The sequence below is a fragment of the Cololabis saira genome, chromosome 3 (assembly GCF_033807715.1).
Source record: "Cololabis saira isolate AMF1-May2022 chromosome 3, fColSai1.1, whole genome shotgun sequence".
Taxonomy (NCBI): Eukaryota; Metazoa; Chordata; class Actinopteri; order Beloniformes; family Belonidae; genus Cololabis; species Cololabis saira.
In genome coordinates, this window is record NC_084589.1 from 28,702,462 (window position 1) to 28,725,998 (window position 23,537).

A 23,537-nucleotide genomic window follows, 5' to 3' on the forward strand; every position below is an offset into this window, starting at 1 on the left:
AATACATGTTTGATCTGTTAGTTCCTATGAAGCTCCCAGACCCCTGAGGTTCATCTGGATCTGGTTTGTTGTGTGTCCCAAGAACCAGAACCAAGCAAGGTGAGGCAGCGTTTAGTTATTCTGCTCCTCACCGGTGGAACAAACTTCCTGTAGACCTGAGGTCTGCTCCAACTGTCAGCTCCTTTAAATCAGGCCTAAAAACATCACTGTTTACTCAAGCGTACTCCTAAATTAAATACTTACCTGCTGTACTCTACTGCCCTTATTTTTAACAACTTGTGCTTTTTATTATTTTACCTCTTTTCTTATAATTGTATTTCATTTCATTTGTTATTTCCTGTTTATATTCTATTTTATTTCTTTGTATTGTATTATTATTTTTATTTCTAATTCCCTTTTTAATTGACTTGTTACTGTTTAATTGTGTGTTGCTGCTTTCAATGTTGATGTAAAGCACTATGAATTACCTTGTGTTGAATTGTGCTATACAAATAAACTTGCCTTGCCTTTGATGATCATTTATTGAGCCCACAAATGATAGATGTGCTTTTCCCATTACTCCTCAAAATGTCTGATATAATAGCATTTTTTATTTACGACTTGTGTTAAAATAAAACGATGGATGTTGTTTGTGGTTTCATTAGTTTCGATTCACTAGTCTTGTACATCAAAGATCAATCCAGTTTCTCAAAGTTCATAGAGACATTGATTTTGATACCCAGTGTAACATTTTTCATTAAAATAAATCTGTATTGTTGCAGAAAGCATGTTGGTGGTTTGGTGGGGTTTGGAGGAGGTTGGGAGGAGGTTGTTTTTTTTTCCCCAACCTCTTTATTGATTTTACAAAAAAACAAGGCTCCAGAAGAACATTTGCATCAAAGAACACTGAGCGACCAATGAGTAAAACAAAACAAAGAAGATACAGAGCAAAAAAGAAAGAAAAGGAATAAACAATAAAATAAAATAAAAAAATAAAAAACGCAAGTGATCAGTCAGGAATTAGGGTACAAAGATACTTATGAAGACGCTGGGCTTTTTGAATCATGCAAGATTTTAAATATTTTTTGTACTGAATCATCTCGTTTATGCAATAAAGATTGGATTAATTTTCAAAAAAGCGACATTTATGAATAAAAAATGTAGCCAATATAATTAAATTGTTGATTCCAAAGTCTATTTTTTTGTTCTCCACTTGTAAACCAAATTGAATCCTTTCAAATGTAAGAATAGGAATGGTTTGATCATTATAGGTTATCCAGTATTGGAAAGCATCCCAAAAGGTCCTAGTTAGTTAAACCTTTTATGTAAAAAATCATTACATGGATAGACCTCATTCATTATTTTAAAATGAACTTCTTTAGCCTTAGGTGGAAGTGGAAAGGAGAGGTAACTGGTTCTCATCTTAATTAAAAAACTAATAGTATAATGTGGAAACATCTTCAAAGGTGAAGAGAAACACACCAAATTAAAATTAGTTCTCAAGAATTTATTATTGCATTTTCTATCTAAAAAAATACAAGCATCTATAACCAGTACTCGAGTTGAGGGGGGATGAGGAGGGATGGCATCCCCCCTGAAATAAAAACGGTCAAAATCATCCCCCCTGTAAAACTGCCATCCCCCCTTTCCATCCCTTATGTCATTTCATCAATGAATGTGGTTTTACTGCTATTTCAACATTTAGAGTCATCACCAGAAAAATAACACCAGAAAAATAACTTATTTGACAATTTTCACCTGTTTCAAGTAAATTTTCACTTGAAATAAGTAGGAAAAATCTGCCAATGGGACAAGATTTATCTTCTTATTACAAGCAATAAAATCTTGTTCCACATGCAGATTTTTCTACTTATTTTAAGTGAAAATCTACTTGAAAGAGGTGAAAATTGTTTTTTTTTTCCAGTGATGAGTCTTGTTTTAAGTGTAATGAGATTTTTTTTACTAAAATGAGACATTTTAACGAGAAATAAGACAAGTATTCTTGTTAAGATTTTGAATTTTTGCAGTGATCCAATTTACTTATCCTGTGAAGGACAGAGACATATTGATTAGTTCAGAAAACTGTTTTTATTTTTGTGTTTTGATGTATTTAATGTAAGCCCAGTGGATATTTAAAGCTTACAGAAGGCTGCATTTAACTGCTGCTATGTCATTCCTGCAGTATTTCTGCAGGTGTTTTGCTCAGTGCTATTATTTGTAATATATTATATTATTTGTAATCAGCACAAATTATCTGTCCCCATATGATAAAATCCACCATCCCCCCTGATTTTTTTTTTTACAACTCGAGTACTGTCTCTAACTAAAGAAGGCATTGGTGGACTAACCACAGTGTCCTCCTGCCTTTATGGGAGGAGGTTATGGGGCTGCTGCGCCTCTGGTCTCGTGTTTACGGCACCAGGATCCTCCAATCCCGCAGCTCGACCGTCCGCCTGCGGTCACATCCTGCTGCTGCACCTCAGTGACGCTGGACTTCTTTGTTATTCATTCATGCTCTGCGTCTTTATTAGTCGTTTCGTGACGTTTTTATTTTGCAACACATTATACTAGTGTTTTGTATCTTTCACGTAGTCCATCTCTGCTCGTTCAGGTTGGGTTTTTTTTTTCTTCTTCCCCATTTTCTTCTTGTGTTTTCTTCTTGAGGACAAACAGAGAGCAGCGATCAAGCGGCCGCCGTTAAGACCTCTGGGCTTTAAAGGATAAGATTCTTATATTTAATCCGTTACATCATCAGGTAAACTCTGTGCGGTTTGCGCGCATACATGCAGCTCTTTGCTGGACGTTTCTCCGAGGTGTGATTGGTTTTTTATCCAGACCTTTTTGATTCTGTTATATCGAGACAATTCCCCCGCTTGTGTTCATGCCAGATCTGCAGCGCTTTAGTTTTAAATACCATAGTATGAATCCTTTGCTGGGGGCCAACGCGCATCTCCATCATCAGCACCCGCAGCACTTCCAGGCCCCCGGACACCCAGACTCCCCCTCCGCCCTGCTGCCCGACGCCGGCTTCCTCCTGTTGGCCGAGCAGCCCATCCCGGGGCCCGATCAGCTGGGGCCCGATCAGCTGGGGCCCTCCTCCCAGACCTCACCTTTCCTCCAGCAGAGCCTGGGCAGCCCGTACCAGCCCCGCGCAGCCGCAGCGCCGCACCCGCCTGCAGCCATGGCCCTCAGAAACGACCTGGGCTCCAACATCAGCGTCCTCAAAACCCTCAACCTCAGGTTCAGGTGCTTTCTGGCCAAAGTGCACGAGCTGGAGCGCAGGAACAAGATCCTGGAGAAGCAGCTGCAGCAGGCACTGGATGCCAACAAGGGCTGCCAAGGTGGGTGCTGTGAGAACAAGGGGCGCACCCAGGAGACAGGGGTGCAGACCGGGTTTGTGGGGACTATAGCGCTCAGGCCCGGCTCCCTGCCCTTCCACAACACCAACAACTCAGCCAGGAGGCCTACCACCCTCTTCCCAACAACCTTTCCACCAGCAGCCACAGAAAACTTAAATTCATCCCCAGCTAACACTTGTAACCCAGCCATTATTCTCAGCCAGGCCTCCCCCTGCGTGGACTCTCCAGGATCCGTTTCGAGTAAAACGGTCCAAAACAGCAGCACAGGCCCGTGCAACTCCACCAACCCACCCCCACGGTTCCTCCCAGGCACCATCTGGTCCTACAACCACACCCGCAAGTTTGGACCCGGGGCAGAGCGCCTGACCAGCCCCGGGGTGTCCTGGAGGCATCCGGATGGAGTCGGGGTCCAGATTGACACCATCACCCCAGAAATAAGAGCTTTGTATAATGTCCTGGCTAAAGTGAAGAGGGAGAGAGATGAGTATAAACGCAGGTAAATGGAGATTCAACACTTTTATTTAATTTCTGTATGTCCTTGACGAGCATTTCTGTGTTGCACAGAGTTGCAGTTTAGTTACTTGAGTGCATTTTTTTTTTTTGCGCTACTTCAGAGAAGCCAGCAGAGCTGTAAAGCAGCTGCAGATCAGCTGTCTCCAGCAGGAGCAGAGTCAGCACAAAGTCCCTCCGTTCTGCACCTCCAACTCGGCCTGCATTCATTTCATGTCTAACCACAGATGCAGGTGCTGCTGCCACAAATAAAGATGAGAATGACACATGCCACGAGCTAAATATAAAGTAGAATGAAAGTTGAAGCTTCAATGGAGAGTATGTAGAGACCAAGCAGGGTGCATAAATATTTAGCAAAGAAGGCACTTTTGACTTAGCTATTGTTTGATTTCTCTAATGTGTTAAAAACTAATCAGCCATGAATTGTAGCTCAAGTTTAAGTCATTAAACAGATAAATGTTTTGGGTTTGAAGTCGCTGTAGGCCACAACAACCATGAAGTAAGCTACATATTTGGATCACTTGTAGTTCTTTTGTTAGTTCAAACCCAAAAGTTCCCAAAATGTTGCTAAAACCAGGTAAACAGGAGCAGGATGTTTCACCTGAGCTGATACGTGGGGTGGATTTGGCCTGTGGCAAATGTGCAAACTGGGAATGATGTAATCTAGAAACAAGTCCTCAAAATAATCATTAGCTGCTGACTTTGGCTCGTGTGATATTCACCACATTAAATCTGGATGCTTTGATCTCCAGTCTGGGTACACAGCTGCGTAAATGCAGTGAACTCTATTTTTATAACTTTAAATCCTGGACTAGAGCACCCAACAACGTGAATCTGAAAGATAATCAACTGTTACTTATGTGTCCTGAGTGACCTTCAGCAGGGCTCATCTTCCAGCACATTCATCTCCAAATTCTTTTGTATTGTCTCTAAATGAGCAACCATGCATTCTTGCCAGAAGAGATCCCGACCACAGTATAGAAGGCTCTTTGTGGGAGAGGCAGACGGATGACTCCAGTAGCTCAAGGGTGTGAGACAGCTCAGACTCATAGTTTCCCTTGTATTCAGTGACTAGATAGAGCCTGAGTTACTCTAGTCCACAATAACTCTTTTTTATATACATGTGTTACCTAAACTGTGCAAAATTCAATTCTTGTTCATCTTATGAGGGTTTTGAGAGGGGTTTCTCAACTTCCTTTCTTTGTTTTGTATCAGTTTAACATGAGACAATAGATCCATGTTCTGTATTTTAATTATCAGTGTAATTATATGATTAAAGTAATGTTTTTGGAGCTTTGAGATATTTTATTCTAATTTAGAGCTGTTACTTTTGATGAAAAAATACAAAAACAAAACAGATTTTGTAGTAGAGCATCCCCCTCTCTACAGATTTAATTGTAACTAACGTTTAAAAAAAATAGTTTTCTCCATCTGCTTTTACCCCGTCTTCTTTCATTCAAGGACTGCTTATTCCACTCTACCTTTACCCTCTTATCTTCTTGTAGCCCCCCTCCACAGCCCAACCCCGTGCCCGCAACACTTTCCATCTCAGGTTTTCTTTCTCGTACAAAACCGACGCATTCCTCCACTTCCTCTCGCTCTCTCCTGTTCTCTTCCACTGCGTAGCTTCACCCTCTGTACGCTCACCGCTGCCATATCTGCAATGCAGCATGCTCTGCAAGCTCTTGACTGCTGGAAGGGGGGCTCAGCTTGCAGGAGGAAGCTCTTCTCTGCCTGCTGTACCTGCCTGATCAAACAAGCGTCCCCTCCGAAAAACAACAACTCTTGTTTCATGACTCAGTTTTTCTCAGGTTTAGTATTCCCTGAAGGGTTCAGTGTGCCGCAGCGTTCTGCATTTCAAACATTTCTATAAGAGACTGCAATCTGCAGTGCGTGGATCCCCCCCCCGCCCCTCCTGGGTGTGTGTGTTGTGAAGTCACACCATCTGAAATCACATGCATGATCCATGCGCAGCCTTTTAAATGTATCAGATTTCAGATTGATGAGCCACTCGTGCGCAGCAGCGTCATAGTGACATGGAAATCATCAGTATGAAACTCAGCAAATCACCCCTACGTGCTCTCGTATTTCAGCTTTTAAGACCTGGATGTTTCGTGCAATCTGAATCCAGCAGCTGCTGGCCAACCTTTTGCAGCATTTCTTCTCTTTTAAACAATAGTGACTTTTAAATGAGAGCTTTGGAGGACTTAAAGTAATTGAAGTCTTAAATTAGATAGTTTTATCTGAGGAAGGTGGCTTTCAAGAGGTAGTCCGTGAGATCAGCCAAGCTGGTATGAGTTGTTTTGGGACCACGGAAACCTTTTCAAAGTTCTGATAACTATTGGAGGATGTTGCCCCTTCTTTACTTTGGCTTTCACCACAGAAACTGCAGCTGCTTGTAGGTCTGGTCATATAGGGTCTCCCCCCACCATGAGGGGAGCCAAATGAAGTATACAATTGAATGTTCATTGGTCAAAACTACGTCAGTTCACAGTGAATCGCAAGGGCAGCAGCAGAAGTTAAATAGTTTTCGTGTTAAAATAATATATATATAGTTTAATTTGACGGAAAATATGATTACATTTCTCATCTAGCTCTTATACAGTAGTATCCCATCCCTGCTATTTGGAAGAAACAAAAATTGAGGGAAGAAACAGCCAAAGTAACTGAACTCCCATCTTGGCTATTCCTTATTCAATTCAATTCAATTGAATTTTATTTATATAGCGTCTATTACAACAGAAGTTGTCTCTAGGCGGTTTCCAGACACCCAGAATGACCCCCTTACGACAGCAGCGTGTCGCTTTACACATCTATGTCACATATTAGCAATAATGAAACTATAGTGGATGTCATGGTATAGGGAACTCAAGAAAGTAATAACCGAAGAGAAAATGAGAGACGGACGGAGCGAGAGACTGAACACGAGTAAATCGTAGACCGTGCCATGACAGTGACTCATCATCTGTGCCTACAGAGGGAATGGCTGAGCTAAAAATCACAAATGCTTGTTTACGCTGTGTTGACAACAGTTTAAAATATAAACAACAGTTCTTAATGTCAGTCTGTAAAAACCTAAACAAAGCAAGAGAAATGAAGTGAAACTATAATCCAGGATTTGCAATAGAGGAATCGTGGAGTATTTTCCCACTCATCTACCATTCATCTGTCTTTATGTTGCTTCAGTGTTCCTATCAGTGGTTCAAATGCACAGAAAGGAAGAGCCTATGAAGGGATGTGGCTCGTCTTTGAAATACTCAGTCCCTATAACTCTCAAATAGCTCTGCGTGGAGTTAAAAGCCAGCACATTCACATAGTCAATCCTATGGGATCTTTGGACTCAGCAATTTACCAAACATACTTTTTAGGACTGTGGGAGGAAACCAAAGTACCCAGCGTAAACCCACAAAACAGGGAGAACAAGATCAGTGAATCCGAACCAGATGCCCTCTTGGTCTGAGGCAGCAGTGCTAAACACCAAGCCACCGTGCTGCCCTTTAGTAAAAACCACCAGATGCTACTTGATGTTGCATGTAACGATGCATTTGTTCTTCCTCTGACTACTTTCAAAAGAAAGAAATGCTCTAAAAATTGTGGAATTGTTTTTTCACCTTTTCCAATCTACAAGAAAGTCCTGCGTGTTCCTTGTATTTGATCATCTTCTGCATAAAGATATTAAAACATAAACCCGCTGAAACAAACACGTTTATGTGTATTTCAGATGGGAGGAAGAATACACGATGAGGATGGATCTGCAGCAGAAGATTGAAGACCTACAAGAGGTAACACTATGTAGCTTGTGTGTGTACGTGGATTTATTTTTTATTTTTAAATTTTTGCTTCTTGTTTTATCTCAAAAAATAATAACATTTTATTTTGGCAACATAGTTGATAGTGTTGGGATACAGTATGTTTCCAGAAATCAGCATAATGTCCTCTGAAGTCATTGTCTACCAACAATGCAGCGAGACTGACCTGAAGTCACTTTAAACCAAAGGCTGAAATATCACTCAACTCAGTTGCGGTGATATTTTGAGCTGGAGTTTACCTGAGCTGTCAGCAATGGTTGTGGTCAGTAGTGACAGTTCTATTGAGATGATATCAAAACTCAAGAAAGATTAGTTTGTGCTTTAGATGCTTGATGTGGTGAGGAGTGAGGTTTTTTTTTTGCTCGCTCTAGCACTCCTACATTTTAACTCTATTCCTAATTGAAGTCCAGAATAAAACTGTAGCTGTCTCCTTCTCTCGCTCTGCCGGCCATCTTCTAATTTAATAATTTGTCCCGTTCTTATTAAAAAGATAGGTGCTGTTTACATTTTTTCACCACGCTTCTCACACAGCATTTGTTACCGTGTTTGTGCTTCCTGCTGGTGCTTAATCTTCATCTCAAAGGTTTGTTGGTTTCCTGTTTGAGGGTTTGTGTGTGTTGTTTTTTTTCATCTTTATATGCATCATTGCCAGGAATCTTCACGTTGTCCCCGTTTAGGTTGGTAGCACCGCTATGTGAAATACTATGTGAGCTTCAAAAGGGCCTAACTAGTACTGTGGCATGTACGAATAAGTCTGCAGGGAGACGAGTGCGTCATATTGCAGCTCCTCAAAACACCATGTTTCCATGTTCTTTGTATATAAAACCTGTTTTTCCTCTGTTTTCTGATTGCATATTGTATAACCTAGCAAATAATATCTGTGGGGATGCGTATTTGACTGGTGTGATGTTTCTGGCCGTGCAGGACCTGCATGAGAGTGAAGGCTGCCAGGACGAGCTGGCTCTCAGGGTGCAGCAGCTGAAGGGGGAGCTGGTTCTTTTCAAAGGCCTCATGAGCAATGTGAGCAGTGTGCAGCTCACACACAGTCACACACTGGTCGGCATACTTCTAACTGTTAGTTGTAATGACGTGTGATGGACATTTTTTAAAGAAAACATGGTCCTGTGGTCTTACCATCTTTTTGCTACTACTTCATGCCGCACTATTCAGCCTCATTGATAAAGTTTCCCTGTCTCTGCTTCCATCCTCTGTAGAATCTGTCTGACTTGGACAGTAAAATTCAGGAGAAAGCCATGAAAGTGGACATGGACATTTGCCGCAGGATCGACATCACCGCTCGCCTTTGTGATGTCGCCCAGCAGAGGAACTGTGAAGATGTGATCCAGATGTACCAGTCACCAGCCCTAAATGTACACTATGAGGCTTTCCTGTAATTGATATTGATTCTATTGGTTTGATCTCCTGAACCCAATCCTAAAAAGAATGTCGCTGCAGGTTCCCAACAACCAGTCATCCCTGAACTGCAGGCGTAAACAAACCCCTCAGTCTTTTAATGGGAATGAGTGTGATGAACCTGTCAGCGCCTCTGAGAGTGATGGAGGTGTGGTTAAAGAGGAGGAGCACTTTGGCTCATCGGCCAATCAGATCAACGAGGAGATGCAGAGGATGCTGAACCAGCTGTGAGTGGTGTTCAATGTGTTGACTCCAAACCAAATGTCATTTTTTCAGTTTTTGGACCCAATCCTGTGTTATTCCTCTTTCAGACGTGAATGCGAATTTGAAGATGACTGTGACAGTTTGGCTTGGGAGGAGACTGAAGAGACCCTGCTTCTTTGGGAAGACTTCCCAGGATGCACTCTGCCTCCAGATCCCACCCACCCACCAGGAGAGGTATGCACAGACGACTCTTTAAAAAAGCAGCGTGACTGCAGCCCTGCAGGTCAAAGAGAAGCTTATTGAGTGTATTAAAAAGATGCCACCATGATTTGTGGATTTCTCTTTTGAAGGCTTGACTGCAGCGTTTTGGTTACCATTGATTTTTCTGAAAATGGCACCTTTGACACGGAAAGTAGACGCCCATTTGGTAGCAGTTTTTTAATCACAGCTTAGCCTCACTCAAAATGAACAAGTGACAATTTCTTCTTGAAGCCCCTGCTGTCAGACAGTTTACTGCACATTTACGTTAAAAGGCCCATGTCTGTCTTCTATGTGCAGTCTATGGACATGAAAACTGAACAGAATGGAACTCATTGGGTTGTGAGCACTGTGTATGTTCAGTATTTCAGTCAGGAACACTCAAGCATGTCGACGTTCTGCGTACTTGCTGGAAAAACAGCCGCCCCTTTCTGGATACGTCAGCTAAATTTACTCCCATTAAGCTGTGTGCTACTGATCTTTAAAATTAATCTATAATTAAATAATCAGACTTTGAAAGAGGAGTCCTTTTGTCTGAGAAATATTAATTTCAAAGCTCTTAAAGTTCTGATGCCATGAGTGGAGTTGATGCAGAGGAGCAGGTTCATGTGTCAATCAATACTGTGTAGGAACCATCTCAGGTCTACACACCACAGCCTGTATGTGTGTACAGGATGTTGATTTCAAATATAATCTTCATGGTTTTAGGTGTTGTTTACATTCACCGACTGCGTGGTATTTGAACTATCTGATGTCTCTTTGAAAGGGGTGCCGCATAATTAAGTGAAATTTGAGCAGAGGGCAAGGTTCTTATGGACTTTTGCATATTTTCCATCCTTTGCGTGCAAGGCTTTGATTTGCCCTATGCATGAAGAAAATCTTTCCTATAGTGATGTCTGATCTGGTGTCTGCTTGTCTATTGGCAACCTAATATGTTCACTGTCAGCTGTTATTGCATTTCATCTGTCCTTACATGAACTCGCCTCAGTGTCTGGCTTCTCTGTTTGTCTCTGCCAGGAGGATTGTCTGGAAAAAGTAATTAACGACACGGAATGCCTGTTCAAGTCACGAGAGAAGGAATACCAAGAGACGATTGACCAGATTGAGGTCAGACACTTGTACACTCTGTATTTTTACATTTCAAAGTAAAATAAGATCCCTGCTCACAAGTGATGCCAGTCCTTTTTTCTTTCATTTTTGATTTGAAATGTATTTATTCCTGTGTCTTTTGAACATATATTATACAAGTCTTGCATGAAGATGAGCTTTATGAAAATGTCTGTGTTGTGCAAATTCACAAAAGAACTTAGATAATTATTGTCAAAATAATTGACAAAATTATTGATAAAAACACTGTTCTTTTATTTTTATTTTTATTTAATGACGCAGCAGTCTTTTTAATAAGGCATGTTCTTACATTGAATGTAATATATTGTTGCACATCTTTTGCATGTAAAAAGGCTCGACATGAGGCTTTTATGGCAAAACAAGAAAATTGTTTGTATGTGATTGAGTGGATTTGAATTGGAAACATGTTTTAACAACAGCTGGAGCTGGCCACAGCCAAGAGCGACATGAACCGGCACCTGCACGAGTACATGGAGATGTGCTCGATGAAGAGGGGTCTGGATGTGCAGATGGAGACCTGCAGGAGGCTCATCACACAGAGTGGCGACGACAGGTACATGGACGGCTCACGGTCAAGGCTCTTTTTTTGTAAGACATCATCATAGAGGTCTGACGCTAAGTCAGTCTTTATTTTTAGAGTAATCTCATAGTGATTTATTTCTGAAACATTAATACTCACTGAAATGTACACTGATCAAACCCAGCACTAAAACTGCCTGCCTAACATTATCCAAGTGTCCTCCACGCCACAAAAAACAGCTCTGAACTCAAACGTGGACTCTGCAAGAGCTTTGAATGTGAATTCTGGGGTCATGAAGTTCAGTAAGTTATGAGGTGGGATCTCCAGAGATTAGATATGCTTTTTCCACCACATCCTTGAGACGATTCAGTCAAGCTCTTTGGAAACTGGAGGCAAAGTTAACAGATTCAACTCTTTATGTTTGTCAAATCACTAGTTAAACATTTCTTCGGTGTGTTTGAGCATATTTTGGTGCTCGAAAAGGCCGTTGCATGTTTCAAAGGAGTTCCTTGAAGCACAATGTCCTCATGTTTTTTCTGTTTCTTTTTCTGACAGCAACCCTCCTGCGCCTGCATCAGCAGCGGAGAATGACCAGAGAGAAAACGAGAAGTCTTCAGCACCTCCTCCTCCTCCTTCCTCGAGAGCTGGGACTTCTTGACACGTCCTCACTCAGCCGTCTTCAGAGGCTGTGGTCACCTCATCTCCGCTGCATCCAGCTACAACACCACACCAATGCAATATCCTCACGTAACTACGGCAACACCATGTTTACATGTCAACGTAGTTATGCACTGAATCATATCGTTTATTGTTGTGCTGCTTGTGCAAATCGGTACAGGAGAACTTGAAAGCTGAAAATGTGAATCTCATGATGGGTTTTGATGTGAGGATTCAGAGGAGGGAAAATTCTCAACTGATTTCAATTCGATTCAGCTTTATTAAAAATGACAAATCATGACAAATGTCATCTCAAGGCACTTCAAAAATACAGGTCAACTCATTCCAAATTACTCCAAACACAAAGCCAATAATAATAATTGTTTTGCTGAGGAAACAGACAGATTGTATCAAAACCTTTCTTCCATACAACCCAACGTCCTGAACAAGCACCAGGCGACTGTGGAAAGGAAAAACTCCCCTTTTAACAGGAAAAAACCTCTTACAGAACCAGACTCGGTTCTAACAAACCCTGTGGTGAGGTGACAAGGAAGCATAGCATGACTTATTTACATTACATAGTAACTGAAATGTTTAACAATAACAATATGAGCATCACAGGAAACACTGGAAGGTCCACTCCTCACATAGTTACAGTCTTTCTACTCGTAAACACAGAGGCAGGGAGCGCGGGAGCTTTAGTGTTGCACTACTGCATCTCTGGGCTTCCTGGAGTTACTGCATCATGTATGAAGTTAATTGTTGGGATTTGAAAATAACTATCACATTTAATCTTACGTCATGATACAACATTTTACAGCACAGCATCTACATATCACTTTGCTTGTATGGTACAGACCTATATCACAGGAAAAACATCTCATTACTCAAACACGTATGGGCTTTGGTAGACAATTTAGAAAATGATTGTGTAGTCTGTACCAGACTACCAATATGCCACCATCTTCCTGCTAGTTTTGTTTGGTAGAATATTGAGAAGAGTGCAGGACAACTCCGGTACGTACATAAAGCTGTGCATAAATTGCAAATAAAATCAAAAGTAAAATAAAGTTCATACGTATGTGCAGTTGCAAGGAGTTTACCCTGCAAAATTGTGCATTATCATAAGTCACACGTGAATATCACCACCATTTGTGTTTCTGGCTTTGGAGGAGCAAACCACACTCTGCTCTCAGAGAAATGCAGTCTCCATTTCACTCGATAACTAGAGACAACTTGAAAATGCATTTTTAAAGGAAAAGTTGGAGCATCAACATGATCATTACCAACATTTCACATTATTAAAAAAGTAAAAAAAAAAAAAAAAAATGAATGTAAGGAACATTAAAGCTAAGAATGTTGGAAGTTTTATTTTCTAGCCTGCAAGTTGCTGAGTGCACCAGAGTAAACAAATAAAGGTTTGATTCAATAAAGCATCTTTCATAGATTAAAAGCTTTTGCAACAAGAGTGTGAGCAACTGCAAGCCGCCCCAGACGCACCTAACTTGTACCTAATCAAGCGTGCACCTGTAGGACAGTGAAGCCCAAAGACTTGTATGCTGCTGCTGCAAGGCCAGTGTGGTGGCAGAGGGGCGTCTGATTTGAAATTTAGCCATAATATATCTGTCTGTTGCAGTGATAATACTCAGTGTACCCTCTCTGGGCTTTGACTGGAGCTCATTTTGAAAACTGTTCTTTATGACAGAGATCATCGCCACAAAGATGTCTTGCAGGAGCTGTTAATAGTCAACTGTATCGCAGCACTCGTGCTTATTATAGATTAGAGTGATTAGGTTGTTTGAGCAGAGCTGCATGGTTGAGCAGAAGTACTTCAAGGATAACGGAAAAAAAAAAGGTGATAAAATACTGAGTGCCAACAATTAATGGTCAGATTATGACTCAACAGGACGTTGCTGAAGAAAAGACTAATTAAAGCTGCGGAAACTTTCACACCAAGGTGCTCGATGTATATAACTGAACCTATTTTTGAGCTTGTAAGCTTTTGCGCACAGAATGTAAGCAAAAGTATATGAATCATATGAAACGGTCAGAAAAACAATGAAACAAAAAAAAAGTTGACACACTGGAAATAAAACCTCACATTTGAACGGTGAACTTATATCACTTTTTCTTTATATTTATCCGAGGTACATTTGTTCACTGCTCCAAAACACTGCTACATGAAAACATACAGTATGTTAGTCATGCTGCTGGTTCTCATCACTGTCAGGGAAACAACCCCCACGTCGCTGCTGTACTATCAGATACTGTTTTTAAGTATACTCCTGGCTGTAGTTTATTCTGTGTAGTTAACCTGGAGATCTTTTGGCTCCACTTCAGCGCTTTGTTCAGTGTGGACTTCCGCTCATGCTGTCGACGCTGTCGGCTTCAGCGAATATGCTGTTAGAGTGCAGAAGGCAAATGTCAGAGACGTGTGGTGCGATGCATAAGAACAACATTTCCTTTTTTGTATTGTTTTCATTTCCTGCGCTGAGTGTATGCATGTGTCAGTGTGTCTGTTTTTGGAGTGTAACGTCTGTACGATAAGCGATTTTTTGGGGGGAAATTGCTTTTATTGAGGCAGATGCACAAAATGAAGAATGACGTGACGATCGTCTCCGGCAGTTATAAGGTGACATTTCAGATGGAGCTGCTTTGATTGCGGTCAGCTATTAAAAAAAAAAAAAAGATAAGTCAAATGGCAGACAAGCTTTTTCTCCCGTTGGTACTCTCTCTATATGACTGCATCACAACCAAGTAAAGTCAATTTAAAAATATCTCAAGTTCAGAAAAAAAGAAACGAGTAACATGCCGATGCTTTACCAAAATGACTGTATGAAGGCTTTGACACTGTAACGGAAATATAGCTTTGAATATATAAATGTTTATGAAGACTGTCCACAGATATGCACCTGAACAGAAACTTAATACAAGCTTTGAATTACGGCACAATGATCTGAATAATCTGTATGGCTTTCCAATAATCGTGGCAGACGAAGACAAAGAAATGCTTTTCTTTTGGTCTTTTCTCTTAAGTTTTTATTGAAGGAAAAAAAAAAACATTACCTCAAAGCATTTAAAAACATAGTGTCATGCAACAGTTTAACAATAACCCCGAGGGCCCACACGGCACTCTAATTGTGTGACTTTGCATCAAGACAAAGTAATTTTGGATTAATGGCTTCACTGCAGAGCAACAGTATGTAATGTGAAAAGAGAGACTGAATGAATAAAAGATGCCACTGAGAAACAACAAGATGTTTGAATGTTTTTGGCCAAAGTTGACACTCGGACAACCACACTTATATAGATGTGTCTGCACACACACATACCAATGATGCTTTACACAGGCACAGAGGGACAAAAGCAGGGGCTTAAAGTGGCCCTGACAGAACTAACGTCATTTATTTAAAGAAGGGTGGATGACATCCTGGAAAATAACATGTCAACATTAAGTCCTGTGAAAGGAAACCTGAAACTGATGATGAAACTCTTCTGTTCACAACTAAACTGATGTTATTTATTATGAGCAATACTTCTGCCAGTTATTATGCTCGTTTTTGTCCGTCTTTACAATTTGGCTATAGTAACCTGCCATTTGATCGTGTTTTGAGACGCTAACTGCACAGATAAAAGCTTTTCTTCGTATTAAATGGAAAGTGATGGGTTCTGAGGCACAATGTGAGTCAGATAACGTGCAGAGATCATCAACACTACAGCACATGTACAAAGACCAGTGGGCGGACTAGACAGGAAAGCAGGAAGATATAACCAGGTAAGGAAACAGTGACAGAGAATGGGTAGAGCAAGTGAGAATAAAGAAAGAAGACGTGAGAGTTACACCTTGAGGAAATTAACAAAACAGACGCAGAACAAAGGGAGCATCACACTGAAGGTAAAGACTTTACATCTTCTTTTATTTGTAATGTTGTTAACTTCTCAAGATTTAAACAGGATGTTATTTTTAAATGTGGTGTTATATCAAACCTTTATTTCAACATTTCTAAATTCTGGCCCACAGAATGGGGTTTGTGCAATACTTTGTGACTGTCCTGTTGTCTGCAGCATTGGTGCTCTCCTCACCCACGGTAAAGACTAAAGCCAGGCTTTATGTACCTTACATTATTTTACAGTAACAGAAACTGTCATACATGGAGTAAAGGTCACTTGTATGAACATCAACTCCATGAAAGCATTGTGGTTTAATCTTATTTGTGTTAATTTGTCAGCGGACACGGAGGAGTATTGGGACACCTATGTTTTGTCCTGCTGGTAAGAAAAAAAGTCATAAAATCAGCTGTAAGCTTTTTATATTTTCATCATTTCTTTCTTCTTCTTTAATTAACTTTAATTAATGATGTAACCAGCGTGGTGGTAAATCAACAGTATGTTTGTCTCTGTGTGTGAATGTTTTTCTGCTGCCTTGATTAAAAACGCGGAGCTGCACCCAGACTGCTGTATGACCACATCCTTCATTGATATGCACCCCGAGCCTGCAGCTTCTTCCACCTCTTTGCTTCTGGTCTCGTTTATTTATCTCTTGCTGTTCTGTCAGGGAAGTATCTGAAGACCGATACGGAGTGTGAACTCTGTGATCCTGGAAGCTACACATCTGAGAACAACTGCGAGGAGAGCTGCCATCTCTGCTTCAGAGACTGCTTAACAAGTACGGAAATCTGCATCTACTTATCATGAAAACTCAGTCCATCCCCACCAGGGTTTGGATTTAGTCTTTGAGCACATAGAAGCGATCATCTGCTGTCTGTAAACCACCTAAAATCATTTATTTTTCTCTGTCTCAGAATACCACCTGAAAGTGGATCAGAACTGCACAAGTACATCAGACCTGAGGTGTGTCTGCGAGCCGGGTTTCAGATGCACTGACTGGACAATCTCAAATAACTGCAGAGAATGTGAAGATATCCAGGAGGACATAACTGGTAAATATTGATAACATTTAGATTTATAACTCTGTCTGTCTAGACAAGCTCACACCAGCAGGGGGCGTCTTGATAAACCAAACGTGCTCTTGAAGCTTTTAGGGACTGTTGGAAAACAAAAGTGATCATGTGAGCAGCTGCACAGCTGTTAGCAGCAGGTCTGTGATTTCATGTGCAACTTTCAAAGCCCTATTTACACTTAGTGTCAGCACCACACAGCTGGTCTATGAAGATCTATGAATGCAGGGTTCACGTTATCCCGAGGGTTTGAGGTCTGAGGAATAGTGTATCTGTATATGAGGTATTTAGGCCATATCACACTTCCACTGACAGACAGAAGCACAATGAGGGGAAATAAAAGGAAAGTACAGTCGTATATTGCATTCAACGAGATTCCTGTCTGGGACGAAAACAGGAAATCTGCAGTTCAGGCCAGCGAGAAGACATTAATATTAAAAGACAGAGAACTTGATTTGATTTGATTGGATTTATTTTATTTTTGTACATGTAAAAAAAAAAAGAAACAACACTTCATGAGAAGTTTAAGAAACAACAACAACAAAACAAACAAGGAATTTCATCCTTTAAAACTTGCTAACTTGAATTACATGTGCCAAAAAAGGAGTAGGAAGAAGTGTAAACTTATTTAGTCCTACCCCCATTCACTGATCATTTAACCTGTATTTATAATTATTCACACACTGTACTCACACTGCTAAGAAACAGTATTGTTATTATTACTATTATTATTACTATTATATACTGTAATTATACTCACACACATACTCATACATACATACACATAGTTGAATATTTCTATATATTTGTACACATATGCCCATATAGATATATTTATATAAATATACTTATTTACACTATGTATATATATACATATACATACACATATATAATTTGCTGCCATTTCTGTACATAAATATACACAGATCTACCCATTCACCCAATAGTGTTATCTTCAGGCCCCTAAAGGCCGCTAAACCCTTTCCTCTTTGTACATCGTGAAAATCATGTTTTTATATTTGTTTTTAAACTTCAAATTTGATATTAAAAAGCAAGTCATTCCTTAATGTTTTTGTTCTTTGAAATCAAATGTGTTATATTTCTGGTCTGCAGAAACAACTACAGTGATTATCTCAGGAAAAGAGACGACGTCGCCATCTTCCTTTGCTCAGACCGAACCCTGCGTGTCCCCCAAGTGAGTTGTGGACTTCCCTGGAGCAGTGAATGATAACAATGCCAGAGTGGAGTTTCAAGGCCTCATATTATGCTCTTCTTGACTGAAAAATGACTTTCAGAATCATATATTTATCTTTTATGTCATCTAGTTGTATTTCAGTTGGTACTTGACTAGCAAAATAAACAACATGCATGTTTAAGAGCCCTCAAAATCCAAGCATCCAAAATACCATTTCCAAAGCTGAGCTTAATAACTGGACTCCGAGTTTAGAACAACCATCTGACCCGGCACACATCGACCTAATGCAACCCACTTGTTGAAGAGAGGGAGAGACTGCGTAACCAATATGTTGGAAAGGAAGGGGTTTCTTTTGTTGCATAGGATATTTTTTTAAATACTTTAGCAAAAGGTAAAAAAAGTATTCAGCTATGGAACATGCTTTCATTGATCACTCTGCTTTATTTAATATGAGGTTTTGCTTTGTTGCTGTATGTCTGTCCAGCAAATGTTCTCTCCCCTGTTTGACACTGTTGTAGGTTTAACACATGTGCGCCTCTGAACATTATCAAAATAAGCGTATGCGCTAGATGAATCAAAGATGGGCTCCTCCAACTGCTCACATGCTAATTTGCCTTTAACTAATTAATTAAAATTCGGAGGCGTCCTTCAGCAGTTGTTGACATGGATGTCTTTGGAGCTGGTCACGGTCGCTATGGCAACACGGACAACCATACCAGATTACAAAGGAGAAACTTCCTCTGGATGCCATTGGATAGGCATGAAACGCAGAACAGAAACAAGGAACTGCGACACAGGTGGAGCGACAAGCAGTGTAGTATCAACAAAGGATATCCAGACTGTTGAGTAGTGGGGTGGGGCTGCTGTTAAATGACTTTTGCGTGAACATTTCTACATGAGTCATTGCATAAAGCCCACCCCCGCTTCGCTGCGCTTGGTCTGGTACTTTCTGTACCGTGGATGGATGAATTTTCTTTATTTTATTTTGTTTTGCTTTGTTCAAGTTAGGGTCCAGAACATAGTTGCAGTAAATACAAGATAAATACCTGTGAAAATAACATAATATGGGCCCTTTTAAGAAATGCTCTTGGTGACCCGGTGCTTCACAATGACACTGTTTTAACATTTGTTAAGGACCTCACACATTGCTTTTGTTCATGGATATTATTATAGAATATATTATTACATATTTGACCTCGTTCTTTGTCTTTCACACAGGTGTGGCCCTCAGTTGGACAGCACAACAGCACACCCTATTGATCCAGGTGAGGATGTTTAAAGTTTTGGGGGGGAATTGTATGGCAATGTTCCGTATATTCAATATATCTTGGAAAGAAAACATATAACAGGTAAAAGATGATTAGATAACATAATTATTTTAAATATCTGAACTTTTATAATTAAGATACTATAAATATACATAAATGAATAATCATATTCATTTCTGCACTGGTTTCCAAATGAATTTAAAAATAATAATGATATAAAATAATGATTAAATAATCATTATTTTGAAGATGATTTTGCTGTTCATTATGTAAAATAGGGTGTGTCTTTCATTTCCATTACATCATCTTATTTATTTATCATCATTTATTTTTAGATTTGTCAGTTTCAGGCGCTCATCAACACTAAGGGGACTGGATTGTTTGATCTACCAGATAAAAAGTGTTGATATCTCATGAAGGGGTTTCTACACCAATTAAGAGTTTAATAAGGGTCAGAAAGCTTGGCGATTCACACATAAAAAAATTTTTTAATCCTCATGTTTTTGTCGGTGATGTTTAAATTTCTCTACGTTACCCCATGCTTCAGGGAACATTGTGGTGTCGTCTTTGAGACGGGGTACAGGTTTCATATGTAGCCATGACCTTATTTTTCCTTCCCCTCGTCTCACAGAGAGCACAAACACTCAGCTGGCAGCCGTCTTGAGTGCAGCAGTTTTCTTCGGATGTGTGTTCCTTATGATCCTGATCTGCATCTGTCACTCACGTGATGAAACGTGCTTCAGGCAAAGTAAGAAGCTTCTCCACATCCATGATAGTTTCTGGTGATGCTGGTTAAATTTTCTGCGTTAACTCTTTTCGCAGAAACTATAAAAATTTTGAAAGACACATGGGTAAATTAGTATGGTTTATGACGTACAGTACACAATGAGTCATAACTGAATGCATTTGAAAAAAAAAACGTTTTCTCTTACTCATGATTGAATCTTCTGTTTTTCAGCCATTGCAAAGCTGTGTAATCAGGTATGTCTCAGAGGAAGTCTCATATGTTTATACATACAGTGCCATTTCATTTTTTCCCCACTGTCTGCTGCAAATCGATCCTTTTTTCTTTTCAGGAGGGACAGAACACCACCCAGACACTGAAGGAGCCATCTCATCAGTTCCCCAGAAACTCATTCTTTGCAAAGCAGCCGCTGTCATGTCCTTCAGCAGCCAATCCGGGTACTGCTGAGTAAATTAAAGACTTTTCAGACAGTAATTGACTCACACTGCTGGCGCATTAAGAAAAAAGGAGTGTGTTAAGGACACAGCTGTGGTACTATTATGAGTACTAGAATATGGCAGTACAGCGCACTTAAAACATTTGTGTTTTCTGTTCCCTGCAGGTCCGGTCCATGTCCACAACCCGGGAACAGTCATCTTTAGCTTGCTAAGTCAGTTCACTGATTGCCAGATTGGGTCGACCGTTCCCAACGGGAAGACAGCAGAGACGCCCAACAACGAAGAAGAAGACGAGAGGGACTGTCCTGTGTTTCATCCAACATCTTCGCCCAGCATTCACTTCTCTGAGGAGGAGAGAAGTGGGGAGATCGACAACATTTTCTTCCCCTTTCAGGAGCAGGGGAAAGAGTGCCACGTGTCAAAGGAGGAGGTGCTCTGAACAAGAATTGTTTTGGAGTTTATCGTTGCTGGCTTTCAAACTGACTAAAAACACATCTATCCAAAGGAGGAAATTACTAAACAGTGAAAACACAAGCGCCAACGAGCAGAGAGGGGCTTCATCTGTCTCTGGGAAACTGTGACGAGATCACCGTTGACATTGTTTCCTCAAGGCTCTAAAAAAAAAAAAAACTCACCTCAACTGACTGCACGTGCTTGGACAAACAGCTGGAATATGCCCTCATTTTGTAAATTATATTTGAATTTTCTTGTAAATATTCCTGAATAAACTCTTTCAGCTAAAGAATTGTACTGAAAATCTAGACACTGAGAGAAATAAAGCTAAAAACAAAATTGAGCAGAAGAAAGGTATATAATTTATTACAACACATTTACATTTTATTAATCAGAAAATTCAGCGTGTCTGTTCATATGGATACTGTCATACAATTAGAGTTCAGGTAAATGTTTTTGCTACACCTAATCAAGTAGGTGTCTCCAACGTTTCCCTTACAGCCCACCACACATACAGTGGGGGGAAAAAGTGTGGGTGTCAGACACCAGTTGTGAAAGTTATCCCACTTAAAGAGATAAGAGGTCTAATTTTCATCACAGGTATATCAACTTTGAGAGACAAAATGAAAAAAAATCCAGAAAAACCATATTGTCTGATTTTTAAAGAACGTATTTGCAAATTATAGTGGAAAAATAAGTATTTGGTCAATAACAATAGTTCATCTCAATACTTTGTTATATACCCTTTGTTGACAATGACAGAGATCGAATGTTTTCTGTAAGTCTTCACAAGGTTTTCACACTGTTGCTGGTATTTTGGCCCATTCTTCCATGCAGATCTCCTCTAGAGCAGTGATGTTTTGGGGCTGTTGCTGGGCATCACAGACTTTCTGGCTAGGCCACTCCAGGACCTTGACATGTTTCTTACGAAGCCACTCCTTCGTTGCCCGGGCGATGTGTTTGGGATCATTTTCATGCTGAAAGACCCAGCCACGTTTCATCTTCAATGCCCTTGTTAATGGAAGGAGGTTTTCACTCACAATACATGGCCCCATTCATTCTTTCCCTTACAGGGATCAGTCGTCCTGGTCCCTTTGCAGAAAAACATCCCCAAAGCATGATGTTTCCACCCCCATGCTTCACAGTAGGTATAATGTTCTTTGGATGCAACTCAGCTTTCTTTCTCCTCCAAACACGACAAGTTGTGTTTCTACCAAAAAGTTCTATTTTGGTTTCATCTGACCATATAACATTCTCCCAGTCCTCTTCTGCATCATCCAAATGCTCTCTAGCAAACTTCAGACGGGGCTGGACATGTACTGGCTTAAGCAGGGGGGACGTCTGGCACTGCAGGATCTGAGTCCCTGGTGGCGTAGTGTGTTACTGATGGTCCCTTCGTTATTTTGGTCCCAGCTCTCTGCAGGTTATTCACTAGGTCCCCCGTGTGGTTCTGGGATTTTTACTGATCATTTTTACCCCACGGGGTGAGATCTTGCGTGGAGCCCCAGATCGAGGGAGATTATCGTCTTGTACGTCTTCCGTTTTCTAATAATTGCTCCCACACTTGATTTCTTCACACCAAGCTGCTTACCTATTGCAGATTCAGTCCTCCCAGCCTGGTGCAGGTCTACAATGTTGTTTCTCACGTCCTTTGACAGCTCTTTGGACTCGGCCATAGTGGAGTTTGGAGTGTGACTGTTTGAGGTTGTGGACAGGTGTCTTTTATACTGATAACCAGTTAAAACAGGTGTCTTTTATACTGATAACCAGTTAAAACAGGTGCCATTAATACAAGTAACGAGTGGAGGACAGAGGAACCTCTTAAAGAAGAAGTTACAGGTCTGTGAAAGCCAGAAATCTTGCTTGTTTGTAGGTGACCAAATACTTATTTTACCCAGGAATTTACCAATTAATTCAGTAAAAATCCTACAATGTGATTTCCTGGATTCTTTCCTCTCATAGTTGAAGTACCTATGATGAAAATTACAGGCCTCTCTCATCTTTTTAAGTGGGAGAACTTGCACAACTAGTGCCTGACTAAATATTTGCCCCACTGTAGATATACATTTAAAGATGTCAAAAGTTATTTCAATGTTGTGTACCATAGTACATAGACATTTTTAGCAATACTGCAACAGCCCATGCATAAATGTCAGAATGCCCCACGCTGTGTTTTTCAGGTTCCTCGCTGACTCATTCTCTCACAGGAGTGTGTTTCTACACACTCTCATCATCTTAATATCACAGATATCAAACAGCCATCTTTCCTTCCAGGAAACAACATTAGTCTTGAACGTCTTAATCAAAACAGAACGGCGGGCTGTTCACCTTCCATTTGTCCTAAGTTTCCAAAGAACTAATAATAATTAAAAAGATGTTCATCTGTTTTGGTCCCACCAAATGTTCTGTGAAGCTCTTGATCATCCCAGTCCAGGATTTAGTCTTTCACGCATATCTCAATCGGTTGGTCACATTTCCCACACACCTCCTGCACGGGCTTGGACACGTCATCATCTTCTGTATTTACTTGAATTTTTTTATCAAAAATGGAGCCTGAGTGAGAAGAATAGGAGAGGTTTTTGAATAAATACAAGGACATAGGATGTAATGACGTCTCAACATAGTTTTTCCTCTTTTTCTTTCA

At 40.4% G+C, this 23,537-nt stretch overlaps 2 protein-coding genes across 2 annotated transcripts; both read left to right on the forward strand.

Moving 5' to 3' along the window:
* The first annotated feature begins 2,387 nt into the window (after positions 1–2,387).
* iffo1b (intermediate filament family orphan 1b) lies at positions 2,388–14,287 on the forward strand. Its single transcript, XM_061717077.1, has 9 exons — positions 2,388–3,834; positions 7,570–7,630; positions 8,582–8,677; positions 8,872–9,027; positions 9,113–9,297; positions 9,382–9,508; positions 10,550–10,639; positions 11,080–11,213; positions 11,736–14,287. Exons 1-9 carry the CDS (start codon positions 2,861–2,863, stop codon positions 11,836–11,838), a joined length of 1,926 nt encoding a protein of 641 aa, XP_061573061.1. The 5' UTR covers positions 2,388–2,860; the 3' UTR covers positions 11,839–14,287.
* A 1,306-nt stretch (positions 14,288–15,593) lies between these two features.
* si:dkey-260g12.1 (uncharacterized) lies at positions 15,594–21,300 on the forward strand. The gene is made up of 11 exons (XM_061717078.1): positions 15,594–15,732; positions 15,859–15,925; positions 16,067–16,109; positions 16,393–16,503; positions 16,640–16,777; positions 17,909–17,990; positions 19,209–19,255; positions 19,890–20,006; positions 20,217–20,239; positions 20,335–20,440; positions 20,605–21,300. The coding sequence occupies exons 2-11, from the start codon at positions 15,860–15,862 to the stop codon at positions 20,877–20,879; spliced, it is 1,008 nt and encodes a 335-aa protein (XP_061573062.1). The 5' UTR covers positions 15,594–15,732; position 15,859; the 3' UTR covers positions 20,880–21,300.
* Positions 21,301–23,537: the final 2,237 nt, after the last annotated feature.

Excerpts from the sequence above, each read along its gene's own strand:
- si:dkey-260g12.1 (XM_061717078.1), top strand. The coding sequence starts at position 15,860 with ATGGGGTTTGTGCAATACTTTGTGACTGTCCTGTTGTCTGCAGCATTG. Across the intron at positions 16,504-16,639 it reads CTTCAGAGACTGCTTAACAA|AATACCACCTGAAAGTGGAT; the intron begins GTACGGAAATCT and ends TCTCTGTCTCAG. Across the intron at positions 19,256-19,889 it reads AGCACACCCTATTGATCCAG|AGAGCACAAACACTCAGCTG; the intron begins GTGAGGATGTTT and ends CTCGTCTCACAG.
- iffo1b (XM_061717077.1), top strand. The coding sequence starts at position 2,861 with ATGCCAGATCTGCAGCGCTTTAGTTTTAAATACCATAGTATGAATCCT. Across the intron at positions 8,678-8,871 it reads TCAAAGGCCTCATGAGCAAT|AATCTGTCTGACTTGGACAG; the intron begins GTGAGCAGTGTG and ends CATCCTCTGTAG. Across the intron at positions 9,298-9,381 it reads CAGAGGATGCTGAACCAGCT|ACGTGAATGCGAATTTGAAG; the intron begins GTGAGTGGTGTT and ends TTCCTCTTTCAG.